Source organism: Hippocampus zosterae, chromosome 6, assembly GCF_025434085.1.
Source record: "Hippocampus zosterae strain Florida chromosome 6, ASM2543408v3, whole genome shotgun sequence".
In the NCBI taxonomy this organism is placed as follows: domain Eukaryota; kingdom Metazoa; phylum Chordata; class Actinopteri; order Syngnathiformes; family Syngnathidae; genus Hippocampus; species Hippocampus zosterae.
In genome coordinates, this window is record NC_067456.1 from 1635819 (window position 1) to 1655735 (window position 19917).

The following is a 19917-nucleotide window of genomic DNA, read 5'->3' on the forward strand; positions in this document are numbered from 1 at the left end:
AACTATGATGATTATTCTATTCAGGTTGCGCTTAAAGCAAATCAGAGTTTGAAAATCTCGAAGTGGAGTTTTTTTAGTGGTCACCCTGGAAAAGGCCAAACTAACTCCACAGTGTCCCATTCAAACCAAAACAGCAGGCTTCTTGTGTCTTTTTGAGCACCGCCCCTCGAGATGTTTTTGTTGGCTCGCTCATGGCGGATATGGCCACCAAATCGTCGGCTCTGAAATCAATCTGGGTTTGAGGGAGCTGGATTTTCGACCAATTGGAATGACCACAGGAACATTGAACCAAAATGGCTGACTTCCCATGTATTTTTTCAGGCACAGCGTCTTGAGACTTTTTTTGGTGGTCTATGCGTGATATACAACCAAATTGTCTTTGTGGGCTCAAGTTTTTAAAAACACTCTCAGTGCAATTTGTGCTTGTAGGACTGATAGAAATGAACCTAAAAAGGCGGACTTGTTTTTTTTCCTGGCATGGCTTTTCAAGTTTTTTTGGGGGGGGTTCCTACTCATGATAGACATGCCCACCAAATTGAATGTAGCCAAGTGAAAATGGCTACAAAACCCAAGAGGAGTTTGTATTTGCTGTCTTTATGTATGGATTATTGAGACTTTTTGGTTGGTCTGACACTGCACAATATTGTCGCGACTACCAAATTTCACAATAGTCAGTGAAACTGTGGCCTCAGGGTCTGAATTTTCAAAAGCTTAAAAGTGGAATGAGCTCTCTGACATTTGGAAATGACCTTAAAATGGCTGATAAAAACTCCAATGGTGGACGCTCTGAGTCGTGAAAGGCAGAATTGGTCCAAACATGTTTGTGGGTTGTCTCATGACACTGAAATGTCATACAGCTAAGTGACAATCGGGACTGAATTTGGAAAACATTCTCCACCTCTGGAAATGATCAGAAAATGGCCGATTCAAACATCTTTTCAGGCATGGCTTTTTGAGACATTTTTTTTTGTGGCTTCCTTCATGATAGATATGCCGATCAAATGTTCTGCCACTCAATCAAACTTTTTTTCAGGATCAGAATTTTCAAACAATTTGAAGGACAAACTGTGAAACTGGATTTTGGCCTTGAATGTATTTGAATTTTCAGCCACCAAGCCGACCAAAAATTAGTTTTCACGAGGATGAATCCATGCATAATTGTATATTCCTGTCACTAGTTGTGTAACTTTTTAGTATTTATTTATTTATTCTGGGACACTAGGTTACTATTGGATACATGCTTGGGGGGGGGGGGGGGGAAATCACTTTCAGTGTTTCAGTATTTTTTTTCTCCCAAACAGAGCAATTCCAAAAGGTGTCAAAAAAAGGAGAAGGTAATAATGAATTATTAATCAGACAGTCTAATTATGGCGTGTGTGTGTGCCTGAGAGAGATACGATCCGGGGGAAATTACATCTAACAGTCATTTATCACAACAAATAGAGTGAAAAACAGCAGTTAGCCAAGAAGCCGTTTTCACACAAAAGACGGCAGCACATTATTAAAATATTATTCAAATATGCTAAAGACGTGAAAACGAGCAGCCGCGGGAGACAATGAGGAGCTTCTCGGGGACCACCTGAAAGCTTTTAGTGGCTCCACAAAGAGCCACTAAAAGACAAGATACAGGATTTATGTGTGTGTGTGTGTGTGTGTGTGTGTGTGTGTGTGTGCGTGTGTGTGTGTGTTCACTTCCGTTAAATAAAAACTCATCACATTGGTCTGATATTGACCGGTTCTATGATTGGAAGAACAAGCCGGAGATGTCTTCCGTTCTCTGAAGCAGATATATTCGAGTCACAGGACATTTAACAAACAAAACATATCAAAATAGATTATTTTGACTTTCATTTGACAGTTAGGTTCAGATGCTTGCCATTTTTGATGAGTAATGCACTTTGTGTGAGGTCAACCAATAATCACATGTACTTGGTGTGGATACTGTGTGAATGATGTAAATATATTTAAATATATTTAAATTAAGTCCCCATAACACATGTAAACAGGACTTTTCTGAAGTCCCCATATGACACAGTCCAACATGTGACTTCATAAATCCTGATATTTAAAGGTGTTTATAGGCTAACACCACCACCTTGTGTATCGCTGATTTTTTTGCAGAGCTGTATGTCATTTGGAAAGGGTGGTCCCCGAAAGTGATGAACTAAAAAGTGGTCCCCACAAATCAAATAAACCGGTCTGTGTGTGTGTGTGTGTGTGTGTGTATCTGGAGATATGTAATCGGTTGATGGTCTTCCTTCTGTTTTTTTTTTTCTTTGATGCCAAGTTGAATTCAAAACCCACTTGTCAGTATTCACTTTCTCACAACTCCATGTTTAGAACAATGTGTACATTTACAAAATTCCTATTCCAAAAACTGAGCATTTAAGCACCAAGAAATGGAAATAGTACTTTTACTGCTGTCTTGAAATCAATGTTTGCTAACACCAAGTCTAACCTCAGTGAAATCAATGGCAGAGACTCACTACGGCGCCGCTAAGTAACTTCCGCGCAAGCTAGCATAGCCGGCGAGTTTCATTTCTGCTCCGCTTTGACTCGACAAAGCGGCAAACAGCAGAAGTAGCCCCGACAATTACCACGGACATCAATCACTCGCCGATTTTCACTCTTTGCAGTCGGGCGCCAGCGTAATAAATTTTTGCTCAAGGTCGTCGTTGTCGTCGTCGTCGTCGCATCAAAATGTGAGACTGAAAAACGTTAAAGTTGCGACGCTTGGAAGTCAAGGTAGCGCTGTACAGAGTTTTGGTCTTCTTGGGCACTTTTGAAGTTTTTAAATACGAACGTGTCATCGCCTGCGGTAACCTTTGAAGCGCTGGGACTTGGCCCGGCGTATATTTAGCCGCTAATAGCGCACGGCGCCGCGCTGGGCCCGGGAGTGACTGAATCAGGCCAGGTATCAAGCCTGGCCTGTCAGCCATGCCGAGCGCCCCGGCCGGCCCTTTAAAAAGATAAATAAATCAAGTCCAACTCCCGCAAGGCCTCGTACTGCCTGCCTCGCTCGCTCACTAGCTAGCTGACAGCAAGGAAGGAGGCGGAGTTTGCTACCTTCATGCTAATGCCTGGCTAAGGAAGGAAAACGTGTCAAGGTGGGGGAAGAACATGACCCAAAAGTTCAGCGTCAAGCCCCCCCACTCAAGATGCGCTCATGTCAGATGGTAAGCGGAGCGCTCGCAATGTGAAGCGCCGGTGACCCCGTCAATCACGGCTATCCGGGGCGCCCGGCAAGAGGATTCAGACCGCAAAGCAGTAAAAAAAAAAAAGCAAAAAAGAAGCCAAATGTTCACACAAATAAATAAAAAAATAAAACGCGTGCAGGGGTGAATTTCAAGTCTGGTTTGAGGGCGAAGGTTTATCTTCGCCATCCAAGAGATCATGTCGACGCAAGAAAAGAAAACAAAAGGAAAAAAGGGAACAGGATTTTGGATCAAAGGAGTGTCGAAATCCGGTCCTCAAGGGCCCCCCTCTCTCTCTTGCATGTTTGAGATGATTCCAGTAAAGGAAAACATCCAAAACATGAAGGATAATGGTGCCCCTTGAGGTTTATACGCATTCGTCAAAAGCTCGTGAAAATGTTTAAAAATCGAACCCCCGAAAGCAGGCGATCTGTACGGCTATCGGTCTGAAAAACGGTCAGTCTTGAATACTCCCCCTCCGAAACCGGGTCCGGATACACGACTACTTTTGATGGCGCAACATTTCAAACATCATGACAAAACGTGACGCACGCGATAATTTTATTTGTATTATTATTTATTTAGTATATAAATCTATTTGTTTATTATTATTATTATTATTATTATAGGGCGGCCCGGTAGTCCAGTGGTTAGCACGTCGGCTTCACAGTGCAGAGGCTCCGGGTTCGATTCCAGCTCCGGCCTCCCTGTGTGGAGTTTGCATGTTCTCCCCGGGCCTGCGTGGGTTTTCTCCGGGTGCTCCGGTTTCCTCCCACATTCCAAAAACATGCGTGGCAGGCTGATTGAACACTCTAAATTGTCCCTAGGTGTGAGTGTGAGCGTGGATGGTTGTTCGTTTCTGTGTGCCCTGCGATTGGCTGGCAACCGATTCAGGGTGTCCCCCGCCTACTGCCCGAAGACGGCTGGGATAGGCTCCAGCACCCCCCGCGACCCTAGTGAGGATCAAGCGGCTCGGAAGATGAATGAATGAATGAATGAATATTATTATTATTATATTTCATAATTTTGCTGCTGTAAATTGTGATTTTCTCCATTGTGAGACAAATAAAGCTTTTCTTATCTTACTTGCCGGTGTGCCAAAACACTGCAGTGGACACAAGTGATTTTTTTTGTGGGGGGGGGGGGGGGGGGGCTTACGTTTCAGTGGCTGGTATCAAAAGTCTTCACAAGTAGTCAATACATTGAAATAAGGGCCGGTATCGACCCGACAACCTGATATCGGTATTGGTATCGGTAATTTCCTGCTCAAAGACGCTTTTACAAAGGAAAACGACAATGCTTGTCATTTGGAAGCATTTCGGATCAATTTATCGGTTTGGAAAACGCGTGAGCGGCATGGAAAATTGTCGAACGTCCAAAAGCGGAACGGCAAAGGTTGGCGAGGACTCGAAACGGTCGTCGATGCTTGAAGCGACGGCGTGACTTTCATCTCAATCTTGTCAAATATGGACCAATTCGAGGTATCCGCCTTTGACAAAGTTTCTCTTTTTTATCGTTTTGCGTCCGCGGGCCGCTTTCTTCGCCGAGGTTATAAATGTTACGTTCCCCGGGAGAGTTTTCCCGCTCAGGGTCACCCGCCGCCGTAATGTCTCGCCATTTGTCCCGTTGTTGCGGAGCCGCCGCCACCGCCGCCGCCGCCGCCTGCGTGTCAACATCACTCGTGTGCGCTTCCCTGGATGAGGTCTTAAAAGAAGGCGTCGCCCTTCGACAACATTCCATTCTTTTCCGCGTCTTTATTAAACGCAAATAATCCCGGCGGCTAATGAATGCGAGCTCGCCGCGTGTCCATAAAATTTTTACTGTACATCTTTTTACGACAGCCAGCCGAGACCGTAAACGGGCTTTTAATACGGCCCGCCGTGGGCCCGGCGGGATGTTTTTCTGCAACGAGACTGCAACGGTGGAGATGCGTTCGGGTCATTTGTGTCAAAGCGCCATTTCCACATGACAGCGGGAATCCAAGATGAGAAACGATGCAAGGAGCCAAGTGGCGGGAATGACTCGGAATAAAACAATTGTTTCGGATGAGCTGTGGGTCATTTGAAGGTTTACACTCTAGGATCACAAGTTTGTGTAATCAGGTTCTTTACAAAAACATCACGACACATTCAAAGGATGTCAAGAAACGATCCATTTTCTTCCACATTAAACCCCCCCCCAAAAAAAACAATTTCAATGAAGATTGCACTGCTCCTTCTGCCGCGCGGGCCTCCATCACCACAGACACACACAAAGACGAACGTCACCACATCACAAATATTCGTCTGTCTTCACAGAGGATAAAGAATTCATTACCGTGAATCTTGTGTGTTGCTCCACCATTTGTAGTCAAAGGTCTGGTGACCAAAAAAAAAAGCATGAAAACCGCAGCATTGCTACTGTATGTTAGCCCGCTGATGGCATTTTGCATTCTGTGTTAGCATTATGCTAGCCAGGCAGGTCCAGGCCGATTCTTACTTTGTACATCCTGGCTTGTAGTCACTTTGCATTGAATGATGACAACTCACCAAAGATTATAGTTGATGAAAACTGAGCATCACGGCAAGCCCAAGTGGGGCTTACGACAAGAAGAAAATGAGCAGGAAAGGCGGAATGAGTCGCAGAAATTACAGCGGGTTTCCATCTGCTGCCCCGCAGTTTAGCGCACACGCTAACTGTGAAATTGCGCGCTAACTTTCATATCTCAGAGCTGCATTTCCTGACAATCAATACAAACGTAGCCTTACATGTTGAGTCATGTAAAGACGCTAATTAAACAAACAACATTTTTAGTCACGAATTAGGCAGGGTGTGTGTGTGTGTGTGTGTATCAACAACAAAGTTTCAAGATAAAAAGTGCAAATGCTAGCATCAAGTCACATCGCCAAGGTCACCCCCTGCGTTGTCGCAATGACACGGCCCCCACTCACTTCCCGCGCGACCTAGGGGTGGCCGCTTTCCTAAAAGCACATTATCAGCCACTTAGCGGCGCTTAGCATCGCATCGATTAACGATGCCGTGGCGCAAAATGTCGCCGCGTGCCCCCTTCTCGATGGCCTTTTTTCCGTTAGCTCCCATGCTCACGTCCTCCGCCATTTGTCGGGACATGCTAATTTGCTAATCAGAGCGTAAGCAACATTGAGCCTTGGGGGTCTCACTTTTTTGGCCCCGCTCTGGCTAGCGGCCAGCTAGCGCTGATCATACATTTTAATGGATCTTCACAAACAATGTCATCGAGGAGCGAAAAGAGGGTGGGGGGGCAGGGAGGGGGGGGGGATTTTGTCGGAGGAAATTCAGCCTCTGGTGCCAGGGTCACTTAGCAACAATGCAATTTCGTAGACACGTCGATTATGAATAAACACCCCAAAAAAAGTCACCGGAAGACGTGCCCTGAAGGGCCCCAAGTCAGCCATTTGGCTCTAAAACAGCAATTTCCACTGTTTTAAAGAATGTACAGTATAGCATTTATTTAGCGACATGAAATTTGCTCGGCATATCTTCTACCAGTGAAGCCACAAAAACGTCTCCAAAAGTCGAGCCCTGAAAGACATGCGATGTTTGGCCATTTTTGGGCCATTTCCGGCGAAAAACAAAAAAAACAAACCTGTGCAGTTTCTTTGGGGAAGGGGGGGAATTCAGCCACCCGATTTCACAACACGAGAATTGGGAGGCCTGTTTCTCATGCGTAGAGCACCAAAAACGCCTCAACAAATCCATTTCCCTTTGCAATGTGAAATCTTGTCGGCATGTTGTCGAACCGGACAAGACTTGCAAAAAGAAGCCGTGCCCAAAATGACGTGTGGGGAATTTGGAGATCGTTTCAGGAGTCATGCGGTCAGACAAAAAAAAATTTCTTTCATTCAGCACCCAAAATCCATTTTACTTTGAAATGTGAGAATTTGCCTGTCTATCATCAAGTAGAGCCACCAAAAAAAAAAACCATCTGGAGAATCTATGCCTGAGAAAATAGCAAGTGTGCCATTTTGGTTTGATACCAATCGGTGAATTTCCAAGGGTCCTACAATGACAAAGTCTTCCTCAAGCGGGTTTGAAAATTCAGCCCCCAAACACCCAATTCACTCAATAACACGAAACTTGGCTTAATTGGCGAATGCGAGTAGGACACAAAAAAATCAACCAAAATGGTTGAATTTCCATTTTCGAGTCAATTTGTCCACTTGCAGGTGGATGGCTCCTGATTTTGTCTCAATTGCTACCAGATTAGAACCGAGTACACTCGACAGATGGCTGACGCTTGATTGCAAGGACTCGAATGTTCCATCAATGTATGTGGGCGGAGCATAGCGGCAAAGTTTGATGCTTCGCCATGACAGGATAAAACTGCTCGGGCCTTGGCCAGACATCTGGTGGACTGTGACGCTACGTCTATGCAAAATTATTCAACCTCATACACACATCTGCACACCCGCACATCTCAGGGCACCTTTTGGCGCATGGGTGATTGAAAAGATGAAGATCCAAAATTTGCTGATTTCAAGGAGAGCTACATACACAAAAAAAAAAATAGTTGGGGAAAAAAATATCGAAAAAAAATATTTTGAATATTTGAAAAAAAAATGTGAGCCAAAAAATTCCCCCAAAAATAAAATAAAAAGTGCAAAAGTACAGGATGCAAAATACGCCGGACGAAAAAAAAAAAATTCCAACATACGAGACGAAACCCCCGAGTGAGATTAGCAGATGACGCGGTCACTTAGCAACAAGTCAAGCCGCGCGCGGCAACTCCATCGAGTGCTGACGCAAAACATGGCCGACGCGCGACTTGTTGCTTATTCATGTCGGTCACGCCGCTCTCGGCGCGGTTTTGTTTTGCTTGCCGCAAAACAAAACAGCGCCTCTGTTCCCCTCCTCATTGGAATGCGGCGCGCCACCTTCGTTTGCGAATTCGCCACCCTCGGCCGCCGCTTTGCTCGCTTCCGCTTTCTCATTCGACGCCGTCGCCACGCACCAAAGACGGCAGACAGATGGCAAAACAGGGAAGAAGGGGGGAAAAAAAACGCTTGTTAGCGCCCTAGCGGCCCAAATAAACGCAAGATGACACACCTGACTGATAATTAGTCTCGGGAGCATTCGGGCTGTCAGCGCATACACACACACACACACATACAGAGTGCCACCTGTGTGTGTGTGTGTGTGTGTGTGTGTGTGTGCGCGCGGAGGCTAATGGGCATCCTGGCACACATAATCACGCCGTTAATCACCGGCGCTTCGAACTGCGCCCGCTTTACAAAAGTCAATAGCGGTCCAAAAGGCTAAAATGGGACACATCAGTCAGTGGGGTTAATGAGCGACCCTCATGAGCCCCCCGGACCCCACCACCAAGACTCCACACCGAGAAATCCCCCCCCCCCAAAAAAAAAAAAAAAAGGTGGATTTTACGCAAGGTCAGCTCACGTCATATGGAATTTGCAGCCACCTTTTTTTTTTTAAAGAGCAAGGAAGAAGAAACTAAAGTTTTCAAGCTATTTAAAAAAAAATACATATTGTATTATAAATAATACACAAATGTCAATTCAAAAATTTGTGTAGACATGTAAAAGTCTAGGGCGGCCCGGTAGTCCAGTGGTTAGCACGTGGGCTTCACAGTGCAGAGGTACCGGGTTCGATTCCAGCTCCGGCCTCCCTGTGTGGAGTTTGCATGTTCTCCCCGGGCTTGCGTGGGTTTTCTCCGGGTGCTCCGGTTTCCTCCCACATTCCAAAAACATGCGTGGCAGGCTGATTGGACGCTCTAAATTGTCCCGAGGTGTGAGTGTGAGTGGTTGTTCGTCTCTGTGTGCCCTGCGATTGGCTGGCAACCGATTCAGGGTGTCCCCCGCCTACTGCCCGGAGACGGCTGGGATGGGCTCCAGCACCCCCCGCGACCCTAGTGAGGATCAAGCGGCTCGGAAGATGAATGAATGAAGGATGAATGAATGTAAAAGTCTTTAGTCATCAGTGAATCAATTATTATTCGATTCATCGATGAATCGAAATGATATCAAAAAAATTTTTCAGCCTAATCAAAAAGAGGACTTGATTTCAAATTGAAATCGCAGGTAATGTACAAAACGACGGCGACCGACATCGGCAAAGTGGCCAAACATTGCACACAAACACAAAAAGAAGACACACAAAAAAAAAAAAAAAATGCTGCAAACGCGTGAAAGATGCAAACAAAACGCATCAATTCAGGAAAGAAAACAAAACAACAAAGTGGAAGCGAAGGAATACAAACCACATGAAAAAAAAAACGAAATACATTTTCCCGTTCCCGTACGACTTTTCATCGTATTTTATTAACGGGCTACTCGCAACGGGCAAAGAGCAAAGTTACGACGACGAGCAAACAGAAGTTACAGCGACGTCTCTGCTCTGCAAGGCCTTTGGCAAACCTCTCGAGACTTCATTTCTTTTGGCATAAAATGCGATGGCACGTCCCACCCGGCTACTGATTGCAAACGGCAGATACGGAACGCGGCTTGGTTCATCTTGCTGCTCTCTCTTGTTGCCGAGTGTGTGTGTGTGTGTGTGTGTGCGTGTGCGGGTGTGTGCACACCCGAGCTAGTGAGGTAATTAGGTAATCAACAGATGCGCCAGACAAACACACAGGAAGCAGCTTGTTAGGAAAGCCAAGCGGAGATGGAAATAGATAACGAGAGAGACGGCGTTGGAACAGCAAGAAATGAAATGGAAATGGAGGGAGGGGGGGGAGGGAAGAAGAGATGCGGCGTCCGGGGAAGGGAAGAAGCGACGAGACATGAGCACAGGTGTTGTCGACGGCCCCCGACGGCGCCTTTTAGTGACACCGGCCACCGGCAAGTGACAGCGACGTGGGGCGGGGCTGTTCCAGGCCAAGAAACAAGCGTCTGTAATCGTGCTGTCAAAACGATTAAAATATTTAATCGCGCTTCAATGTATAAATGGCGTAGTTAACTCATGATTAATCACAATTAATCACACATTTGATGTATTCTGATTTCTTTTTGTCCTATTTTTCCCCCATTTTAATGCGCTCATCAACATGGAATCGTGGATCCGTTTGCAAAATGCAACTATTGACTGAAACAACAATTGATCGATTTTTATTTAATTAATCGATTTTTAATTTTACATGAACATTAATCTCGTTAAAGTTGTTTTCAATTAATGCCGATATTCATTCATTCATTCATTCATCTTCCGAGCCGCTTGATCCTCACTAGGGTCGCGGGGGGTGCTGGAGCCCATCCCAGCCGTCTCCGGGCAGTAGGCGGGGGACACCCTGAATCGGTTGCCAGCCAATCGCAGGGCACACAGAAACGAACAACCATCCGCACTCACACTCACACCTAGGGACAATTTAGAGTGTTCAATCAGCCTGCCACGCATGTTTTTGGAACGTGGGAGGAAACCGGAGCACCCGGAGAAAACCCACGCAGGCCCGGGGAGAACATGCAAACTCCACACAGGGAGGCCGGAGCTGGAATCGAACCCGGTACCTCTGCACTGTGAAGCCGACGTGCTAACCACTGGACTACCGGGCCGCTTAATGCCGATAATAACGCGTTAAACTGACAGCACTAGGCTGTAATCAATCAAGTGCATGAAATGCTACCGCGCAACTCAGGAAGGACCCCCCCCCCCCCAAAAAAAAAGATCCAAAGGGATCGTCGCGACATCCCCCCCTGGCAGGCGGCTCGACGCCACCGCCCTTCAGCCGCCCCCCCTCTGGCTGGGCGCCGCGAGTTTGTTCCCCCCCCCCCCCCCTTTTTTTCACTGCGTTTTCCCCCCTTTTGAGCCTTTGAGGCGGGCGCCGTCCCGGGAGAGGCCGGGGCTGGCTTGTTTGCCGGCGTTCATGCATGTCGAGGCGCTCTACCCGCTCAAGGACGCCGGAGCTCGGCTTTTTGATTAACGTGATGAAAAGAATCAATTAAACAGCGACGGCGGGACCTCTCCGGCAAGCACACCCACCCGTAAAAAACCCAAAACAAAAGCACAAAGGATGAGAAAGAAGGTTGACGGGAAGAAACAGAAAAAGAATTTATTTGAGGGAGACGTTCGTTGCAGACGAGGGTAGAGAGTCTGCGTATGATTTTTATTGCGATGTGGTCAAAGTGGTCCGGTTAAATGCGGGACTAACGACCCCTTTCATTATTCTCGGTCACGTTTTGGTATTCGTGCGCATTCGGGTATTTATTTTCAAAGCACAAATGCACACGTGAAAGGGGGGAGAGACGATTTGAGGATTGTTTTATGCTCAGTTGCGATCAATAAATGCCAGCAGTTCAAGGCGGGTCTCATTTTTCCCGGTTGGTTTCCTTGCCGTACGATTTGGGGGGGGGGGGGGGTTTACTTGAAGAGGTCTGCGGCGAGGCTTTGATTGAGACGTTTTCAAAGTGCAAATAAATATTTGGGTCCCAACGCGAATCAACGTGACGTCTCGGGGCTCCTCAGTGTGACGACACGGCTGAGTCATGGCGTCCTGCCATGTACGTTTCATGAATCTTACATGGATTTAGCATCACTTATTTATAAAAGAGGCCACCGCGGAGGGTTTGCTTCATGTACACGCGAGCAACGTGTCGGCTGGCAAGAAACGATTCGCTTTCAGTCGGAGCGGAGCGATATTTTTGTCAACGCAAAGCAACAAATCAGGTTTCAAAGCTTGATCTGCTTGAGGACATTTCTTAAGTCGTTCACTGCCAAAGACGTTTTTAAACGTCGTTTCAGACTTGGTCCAGAATTGGCTGGGACTGAATGAGTTAAACAAGGGGGGGGGGGGGGGCAGAACTGTGGTTTCAAACCAAAATGAAGGTTCCAAAATCGGAGTATGCTATCTTCTCACGTGGACACACACACACACAGTAATCGCTCATTTATCGCGGGGGTTATGTTCAAAATAAAACCCGAATCCTTCCATTTTTCGAACCGCTTTATCTTCAAAAGGGTCCTGAGGGGGGTGGGGGTGAGGGTGCTGGAGCCTATCCCAGCTGTCTTCTTCAGACAGTAGGCAGGAGACACCCTCAACCGGTTGGCATGCATATTTTTGAAATGTGGGAGGAAACCGGAGTACCCGGAGAAAACCCACGCAGGTCCGGATAGAACATGAAGCCAGGATCGAACCCGCGACCTCTGCACTGTGAGGCCTGGAGCCTATCCCAGCTGTCTTCTTCAGACAGTAGGCAGGAGACACCCTCAACCGGTTGCCATGCATATTTTTGAAATGTGGGAGGAAACCGGAATACCCGGAGAAAACCCACGCAGGCCCGGGGAGAACATGAAGCCGGGATCGAACCCGCGACCTCTGCACTGTGAGGCCTGGAGCCTATCCCAGCTGTCTTCTTCGGACAGTAGGCAGGAGACACCCTCAACCGGTTGGCATGCATATTTTTGAAATGTGGGAGGAAACCGGAGTACCCAGAGAAAACCCACGCAGGCCCGGGGAGAACATGAAGCTGGGATCGAACCTGCGACCTCTGCACTGTGAGGCCTGGAGCCTATCCCAGCTGTCTTCTTCAGACAGTAGGCAGGAGACACCCTCAACTGGTTGCCATGCATATTTTTGAAATGTGGGAGGAAACCGGAGTACCCGGAGAAAACCCACGCAGGCCCGGGGAGAACATGAAGCCGGGATCGAACCCGCGACCTCTGCAGTGTGAGGCCTGGAGCCTATCCCAGCTGTCTTCTTCAGACAGTAGGCAGGAGACACCCTCAACCGGTTGGCATGCATATTTTTGGAATGTGGGAGGAAACCGGAGTACCCGGAGAAAACCCACGCAGGCCCGGGGGAGAACATGAAGCCGGGATCGAACCCGCGACCTCTGCACTGTGAGGCCTGGAGCCTATCCCAGCTGTCTTCTTCAGACAGTAGGCATAAGACACCCTCAACCGGTTGGCATGCATATTTTTGAAATGTGGGAGGAAACCGGAGTACCCGGAGAAAACCCACCCAGGCCCGGGGAGAACATGAAGCCGGGATCGTACCCGCGACCTCTGCACTGTGAGGCCTGGAGCCTATCCCAGCTGTCTTCTTCAGACAGTAGGCAGGAGACACCCTCAACCGGTTGGCATGCATATTTTTGGAATGTGGGAGGAAACCGGAGTACCCGGAGAAAACCCACCCAGGCCCGGGGAGAACATGAAGCCAGGATCGAACCCGCGACCTCTGCACTGTGAGGCCTGGAGCCTATCCCAGCTGTCTTCTTCGGGCAGTAGGCAGGAGACACCCTCAACCGGTTGGCATGCATATTTTTGAAATGTGGGAGGAAACCGGAGTACCCGGAGAAAACCCACGCAGGCCCGGGGGAGAACATGAAGCCGGGATCGAACCCGCGACCTCTGCACTGTGAGGCCTGGAGCCTATCCCAGCTGTCTTCTTCAGACAGTAGGCAGGAGACACCCTCAACCGGGTGGCATGCATATTTTTGGAATGTGGGAGGAAACCAGAGTACCCTGAGAAAACCCACCCAGGCCCGGGGAGAACATGAAGCTGGGATCGAACCCGCGACCTCTGCACTGTGAGGCCTGGAGCCTATCCCAGCTGTCTTCTTCAGACAGTAGGCAGGAGACACCCTCAATCGGTTGGCATGCATATTTTTGGAATGTGGGAGGAAACCGGAGTACCCGGAGAAAACCCAACCAGGCCCGGGGGAGAACATGAAGCCGGGATCGAACCCGCGACCTCTGCACTGTGAGGCCTGGAGCCTATCCCAGCTGTCTTCTTCAGACAGTAGGCAGGAGACACCCTCAACCGGTTGGCATGCATATTTTTTGGAATGTGGGAGGAAACCGGAGTACCCGGAGAAAACCCACCCAGGCCCGGGGAGAACATGAAGCCGGGATCGAACCCGCGACCTCTGCACCGTGAGGCCGACGCACTAACCCATGGATCATCCGGCCGATGTCTCTCTGTCTTTCTCTCGAGACATCATTTAAGTCCCTTAGCCAATCAGGATGCAGAAAAAAAAATCGGAGAAACAGCGAAACCGTGAAAAATATAAATTATATACAGCATATACTTTATATATATTGCGAGAGAGTTACAGATATATGTATACAAGTACATATTTGCCGACATTTACGGATGTTCATACGCACGTTCGCGTGTCAGCAGCCAAGCCTACGCGCGGCGCTCGCACTAATTAGCGCAAAGCAGCTCCATTGTGTGCGTCAACAAGTCGGCGCTTGGGCGTAGGATTTGTTTCCTAGCGGGGATGGAGGCATTTGATCCATTCCCCACACTCATTCATAAAAAAAAAAATTAAAAAATGTGCTAATATCTCATTAGAGATTAATACCCATCAGATCCATTTAATGAGCCAGCCTGCCCACACCATCACACTCACCGGGTGTGCGGGTTGCCGTTGTTTCACTCCTACCTCCTCGTCAAGCTCTCGTAATAATTACGAACGTGGATCTGATGTGTGTGTGTGTGTGTGTGTGTGTGTGTGTGTGTGTGTGTGTGTACCCTCCCACCTTGTCATCAAGCTCTCGGAATAATGAGCAATTTGTATCGGTTCTATTGTGTTGTACGTGTCAATTATCGATTGCCGGGAATGAACCGTCGGATCAAGAATGCGGGTTGAGTACGCAGATCCGAAACCGGTCGTAGATCCGCGTTTAGGAAACTGGCCCACCTTTCAGAACCCGAGAATCGATCCAAATCCTGGATTCTCTTGTGGCACACAGGCCGAAGATCCGAGCGGCCCCGTTTGCAACGTTTGGCGACAGGCTAGGCAAGAACGCGAGTGCCGTCGCGGGTTTCCTACCTGGCGGCGGCGGCGGCGGCAGACGAAGACGATGACTTCCTCCGGCACATGACGGCCAGCGAGCCTCCGCCGGGCGCCATTTCCTGTTTGATCTCCCAGGCCACCAGCTCGCTGGGCTTCACCGCTAGGAAGCCGACGCCCGACTGGAACCACACCCTGCGCACGCAAACAAAACACATGCTAGTTAGCGCTCATGCTAACGCAAGGCTAACGCGACTGGGTTTTAAAATTAGCATCTCCAGCCAGGGTCAGGCTTTCAAATCAAATCAAAGTTTGAAGACAGGGTCCGGGCTTCGAAGCTGGCTCTTAAGAAGGGATCGAAGTTTCAAAATAAGGGCTTCAAGCTAACATTAGCTTTCCGAATGATGCTTTCAAGACCGCTTTGGGGGTTTCAAAGTAGGATTTGAAACAACAATTGAAGTTTCAGATTAGTTAAGGATTTCAGTTCTGGGTTAAGCTTTCAAAGTAAGGTTTGAAGGTCGGGTTAGGGTTTCTCATTTCATGTTTCAAGCCACAGTTCTGCTTTGAAGCAACAGTCGGGGTAACAAAATAAAGGTATGTGTTGGGGTTTTATGTCAACAGATTTTCCGATTAGGGCGTCAAGACAATATTTTTTATGGTTAGGTTTCCACATAGGAATGGGGTTTCAAATTCCGAGCAAGCTGAAGGCATCTTTTACATATCTGCTTCAAACATCTCAACGTGGACGTTGCTGGCAAAGACGGAATGCCTTCAACTGACTCGGGACTTGATTTGGATTCGAGACAAGAAAAGGCAAAAACAATGTCATCATTATTCTTCGTCTTCTTGTTGTTATTTTTACGCGCTCGTTGATTCAAGTCTTGCCAAATACATCACAGGCACGCACGCACGCCGTCTTCCCTCCTACTTGGAGTTCCATCATTTGCCGTCGGGGGGGTGGGAAACGGATATATGATTACCATTCGACATCACTCTCCGAAAGCCAATGACGACTTTTCAAAAATGACTCATTAGCGGGACAAAAGCAAAGACAAAAGCAAAAGAAAATGGCGCTCTTGAAGCGGCTAATCAACTTCCTGCAGCTTACAAGTCAGGCGCGGCTCCTTTAATATTCGCCATAAAAAGAATAAGAGGCTGTGTCGCAGACTTTAAAAGGGCCTTTGATGTCGAAAAGTAAATGATATATTCGCACGTTTTGAATATCGCAGGAGCGTTTTATGTACAGTATAAAACACGGCATGTTTTATCCGTATATAGTTCGTATATGTTTGATCTTTTTTTGAAGTTCTCTCATGTCTAATGCGTTTTTCTGGTGGATCCCCAGAATTTATATGATTAGTATAATATTTTTGACATCAAACGGGATGTGAATCGGGAAGAATTGGCATCTAATAAGAACGTAGTCATTAAAACAAAAAACAAAAAAAATGGAGTCTGTCATTTTGGTTGTGAAGCGGCCATTTTTGGGGCATTTGCGTCATTTCAAGGAATCTAAAAAAAAAGACAAATTCCTCAGGAGATTTTGAAATTCCAGCCCTCAAAACCCACTTTTGCTTAGCAATGTGATATTTGCTGGGCTCATCCATCATGACTAAACTCAAAAAGCCATGTCACCCCGCCCCCCCCAAAAAAATACACCCAGGAAGTCTGCCATTTTGATTTGAAGAGTCGTCTTTATTTCCACCGGTAATTGAAAATCAAACTCCTCTCACTGATTTGTTTTGTTTTTTTAGTCAAAGCGCAAAGCCAATTCCACTTCACAACATGGAATTTGGTGGGCATGTCTATCATGAGAAAACCCACCAAAATGTCTCCAAAACCCCAAAAAGACAACGGAATTCTACCATCTTGCTTTGAAGCGGCCTTTTGTTGGGTTCTTTTGTCCGTTTACAGGCTAAACTATCCAAAAAAACGTCCATGGAGATGCAAAAAATGGTCACATGACTTAGATTTGTTCTTGATTTTACTGTTTGGTGCTTTCTACCGCCTTTATTACCGATTTGTCTTACTGTTTATTGTGCATGTTAAATTGCTCCATGTACAGCACTTTGTATGCAGCGATGGCTGTTTGAAAGTGCTCGAGAAATACTCTTGACTTGACTTGACATTTCCAGTTTTTTGTTGTTGTTGTTGTTGTTGTTGTTGTTGTTGTTGTTTCGGTAGTGCCGAAGAACATGACGTGTTCATTTAAAGAAAAGTTTACTGCTCTAGTTGTACTTCATTATCATATCCTACCAATAGCTCTCACTAATACAAAGAAGAAAAAAAAACGGGGGGGGGGGGGGGAGTAAAACCTCGAGTCTTTGTGAGTTGCTCTGTATGCTAATGCGGCACCGCTAATCCAAAGCGCAGCTCAAAGGTTAAAACAGTCGCCGCCTGCGGGAAACGATGCAGTGCATCGAGGTTCCATTTCCGTCATTTAAAGTAAAAAAAAAAAAAATCAAAAAAGGCGCAAATTCTCTCATTCGGTGGCTGTTCTTCAACGACACTTGAAATTTGCTTATGCGCTCGCACACGTCGCCTGGCAGCTAGCGACGAGCGTGCCCTTAACAGGGGGACGACACGTGCGTAAGTGGCGTACTTCAAAAGGCTGGAAGACGTACAGAACTCAAATAACACATCCTCCGTTTTCCATGCAAAGAAAAAAGCATCCCGGCGACTGAAAGTAACGCCAGCCAAAACCTCACAACACATCAGAGCAGTCGAGTAGACACGCCAAAGGCACTTGGGTGAGATGCGAGCGATCCGGTGGGACGCTGACGAGAAAAATAAGACCTCAGAAACTGCCGAGAGCACATCGCAGACAAGGCCCCGGTCGCAAAGCAAAATGCTAACAAGAACGACAATGGAGAACAACCAGGGTCTGAAGATATTTATCCAATAGGAGAATAAGAGCAATAGGTCAAGATTCGGTGAAGAGGAGAGTGCCTGCATCGGCATGAGATATTGTAAATGCTCAACTAAACAAACTAATTAAAAATAAAAATCTATATTTGGAGAGACAGAGGGTTAGTCGTGATTTTTATTTTTTAATCCAAGCAGAGACTAAGGGCATAAAAAGAGTTAAACGCTATTGGCGTGCACCTAACAGCGAAAGCAAACTTTATCATGCATTGGCATAAGACGAAAAAAAAAAGAAGAGAAAAAAAAAACACCGCTCGAGTATGAGTTTTGCCTCGGATATATCCAAGAAGAGATTGAGGGCAGTAAGGACATGGAGCAATTTAGCAGAACCGAGACTTGGAAGTATAATACTGAAGCTAAAAGTGGAGGCTAAAGCGATGCACTTACAAAAAAAACAACAGCTGACAAGATAGCGCTTATCCATGAGGAGACTGAGGGCAGTAAGACAATGAAACACTGCAGGAATGCTGTGACTACACCGTGTATTACTGCGGCTAATGACAACGTGTAAATGTCCCCAGTGTGGGACAAATAAAGGCTATCTTATCTTATCTTATCTTATCTTATCAAAGCGAGACATGCAGACAATATTCAGGAGGAGGCAGGGGTTATCCCAGAGGAGAATAAGGGTGGCAAGACAACAGAGCTTTTCAGCCAAGTGCTAAAAACAATCATAAAGTTAGCACTGTGAGACAGACAGATGCACGCAATCGGAGAATGAAGCTCTGCTGAGTTTTAGCCAAGAGGAGACTGTGGGCAACAACATTAGCTCGCATGGTAGTGACAAACATCTGAAAACAGCTGTGCCCACCCTGCGGGCCACGAAGCACTTTTTTGAAAACGTGCAAAGCCAAAAGAAGCCTTCTCGAGTGAGGGCGTGACGAGGGTGGCAAGTGACAGCGAGACGAACGGCGACGGAAGAGAATATGACAGCCCGGCGGCGGCAGCGGCGACCTTTCCCAGATGCACCAGCGGCGGCTAAACAAATTGACTCGCCGCTTTTCACTCTGCACGCCGGCGATTGCGTTTGACGGACGGGCCGGTTCCTCCTCCCGCCGTCCGTCCGTCCGTCCGCCTGCCGTCCAGGTGCCGCGCCGTGATAACGCACGTCTTGTTGCCATGCTAACGTTTTCCCCTCACTCTATTACTCGAAACGCAGATGAGTATATTAGCGCACAGTGGACCTTCGCGGTCTGTTAGCCGCATGTCGTGTACATGCTCGGGGAGCTAAATGCTAACTGCTCCAATGGTGGTCTGAATCGAGTCATCGTTTTTCCAAGTGGATTGGTTAAAAACCGAATTATGAGCCCTAATTCCAACCCGAACAAAAAAGTATAGTTGTTCGGATTTTTCAAGGAATTTTTGGGACCGCTATGACGACCAGGTCGGGTTGACATTTAGGCCCGGTTGGCGCTTTTCAGATCCTGTTCCATCTTCAATTCAAGATATCGAAGGAACAGATGCACACTTGAGGCAAAGTGTTCCGTCTCCAGAGTTGGGGGGGGGGGACCGTCTCCTCCTGGAAGGTGCACTTGGCGTCCTCTCGCCGCTCCTCCGGATTCCTTTCAACAGACACCTACTCGCTGCTCTCATCTCCGAGTCCCTCTCGTCTATTTTTTCTTCCTCTTCTTCATCCCCCGTAACTCTCGCTTCCTCCCGCTGCGCTGCTCTTACGTAACCGCCGCACAGACGCTTCCCGATCCTGTCGTCGCTCAGTCTGACAGGCTGACAAAGCGATGACTTTTCTGACGGGATTTTCTGGACGTGCCCAGACATCACCCTTTCACACGCAGGTGGTATCGGGCCTTCCCTTTGGACCAGGAAGACAGATGGCAAAAAACCTGTGCTAATTTTAGCAATGAGATGTCCTTAAAACAGCAACAATGGAGGAGGACGAAGAGTTTTATCTGAGAGGAGCTTAAGGGTAGACAGGAACACTGCAGCGAGGTGGAGACTGTGGAGTGTAACACCGCACCTGGCAAGTGAACCAATATTAGCATGTGTTGAAACAAAGCATGAGCCCCCCACACCCCTCAAAAACAAAACAAAAGAATGGAGGAGCATGACACACTCCAAGAGGAGACTAAGGG

The 19917-nt window shown here is 47.3% G+C and overlaps 1 protein-coding gene across 1 annotated transcript in view; it reads right to left on the bottom strand.

Moving 5' to 3' along the window:
- Nucleotides 1-19917, bottom strand: part of si:dkey-215k6.1 (transmembrane protein 132B) — a 102774-nt gene that overhangs the window by 30679 nt on the left and 52178 nt on the right. Inside the window, exon 4 of the mRNA XM_052068896.1 lies at nucleotides 14942-15097. Coding sequence (XP_051924856.1) covers nucleotides 14942-15097 — 156 coding nt within the window. The remainder of the gene's footprint in view (nucleotides 1-14941; nucleotides 15098-19917) is intronic.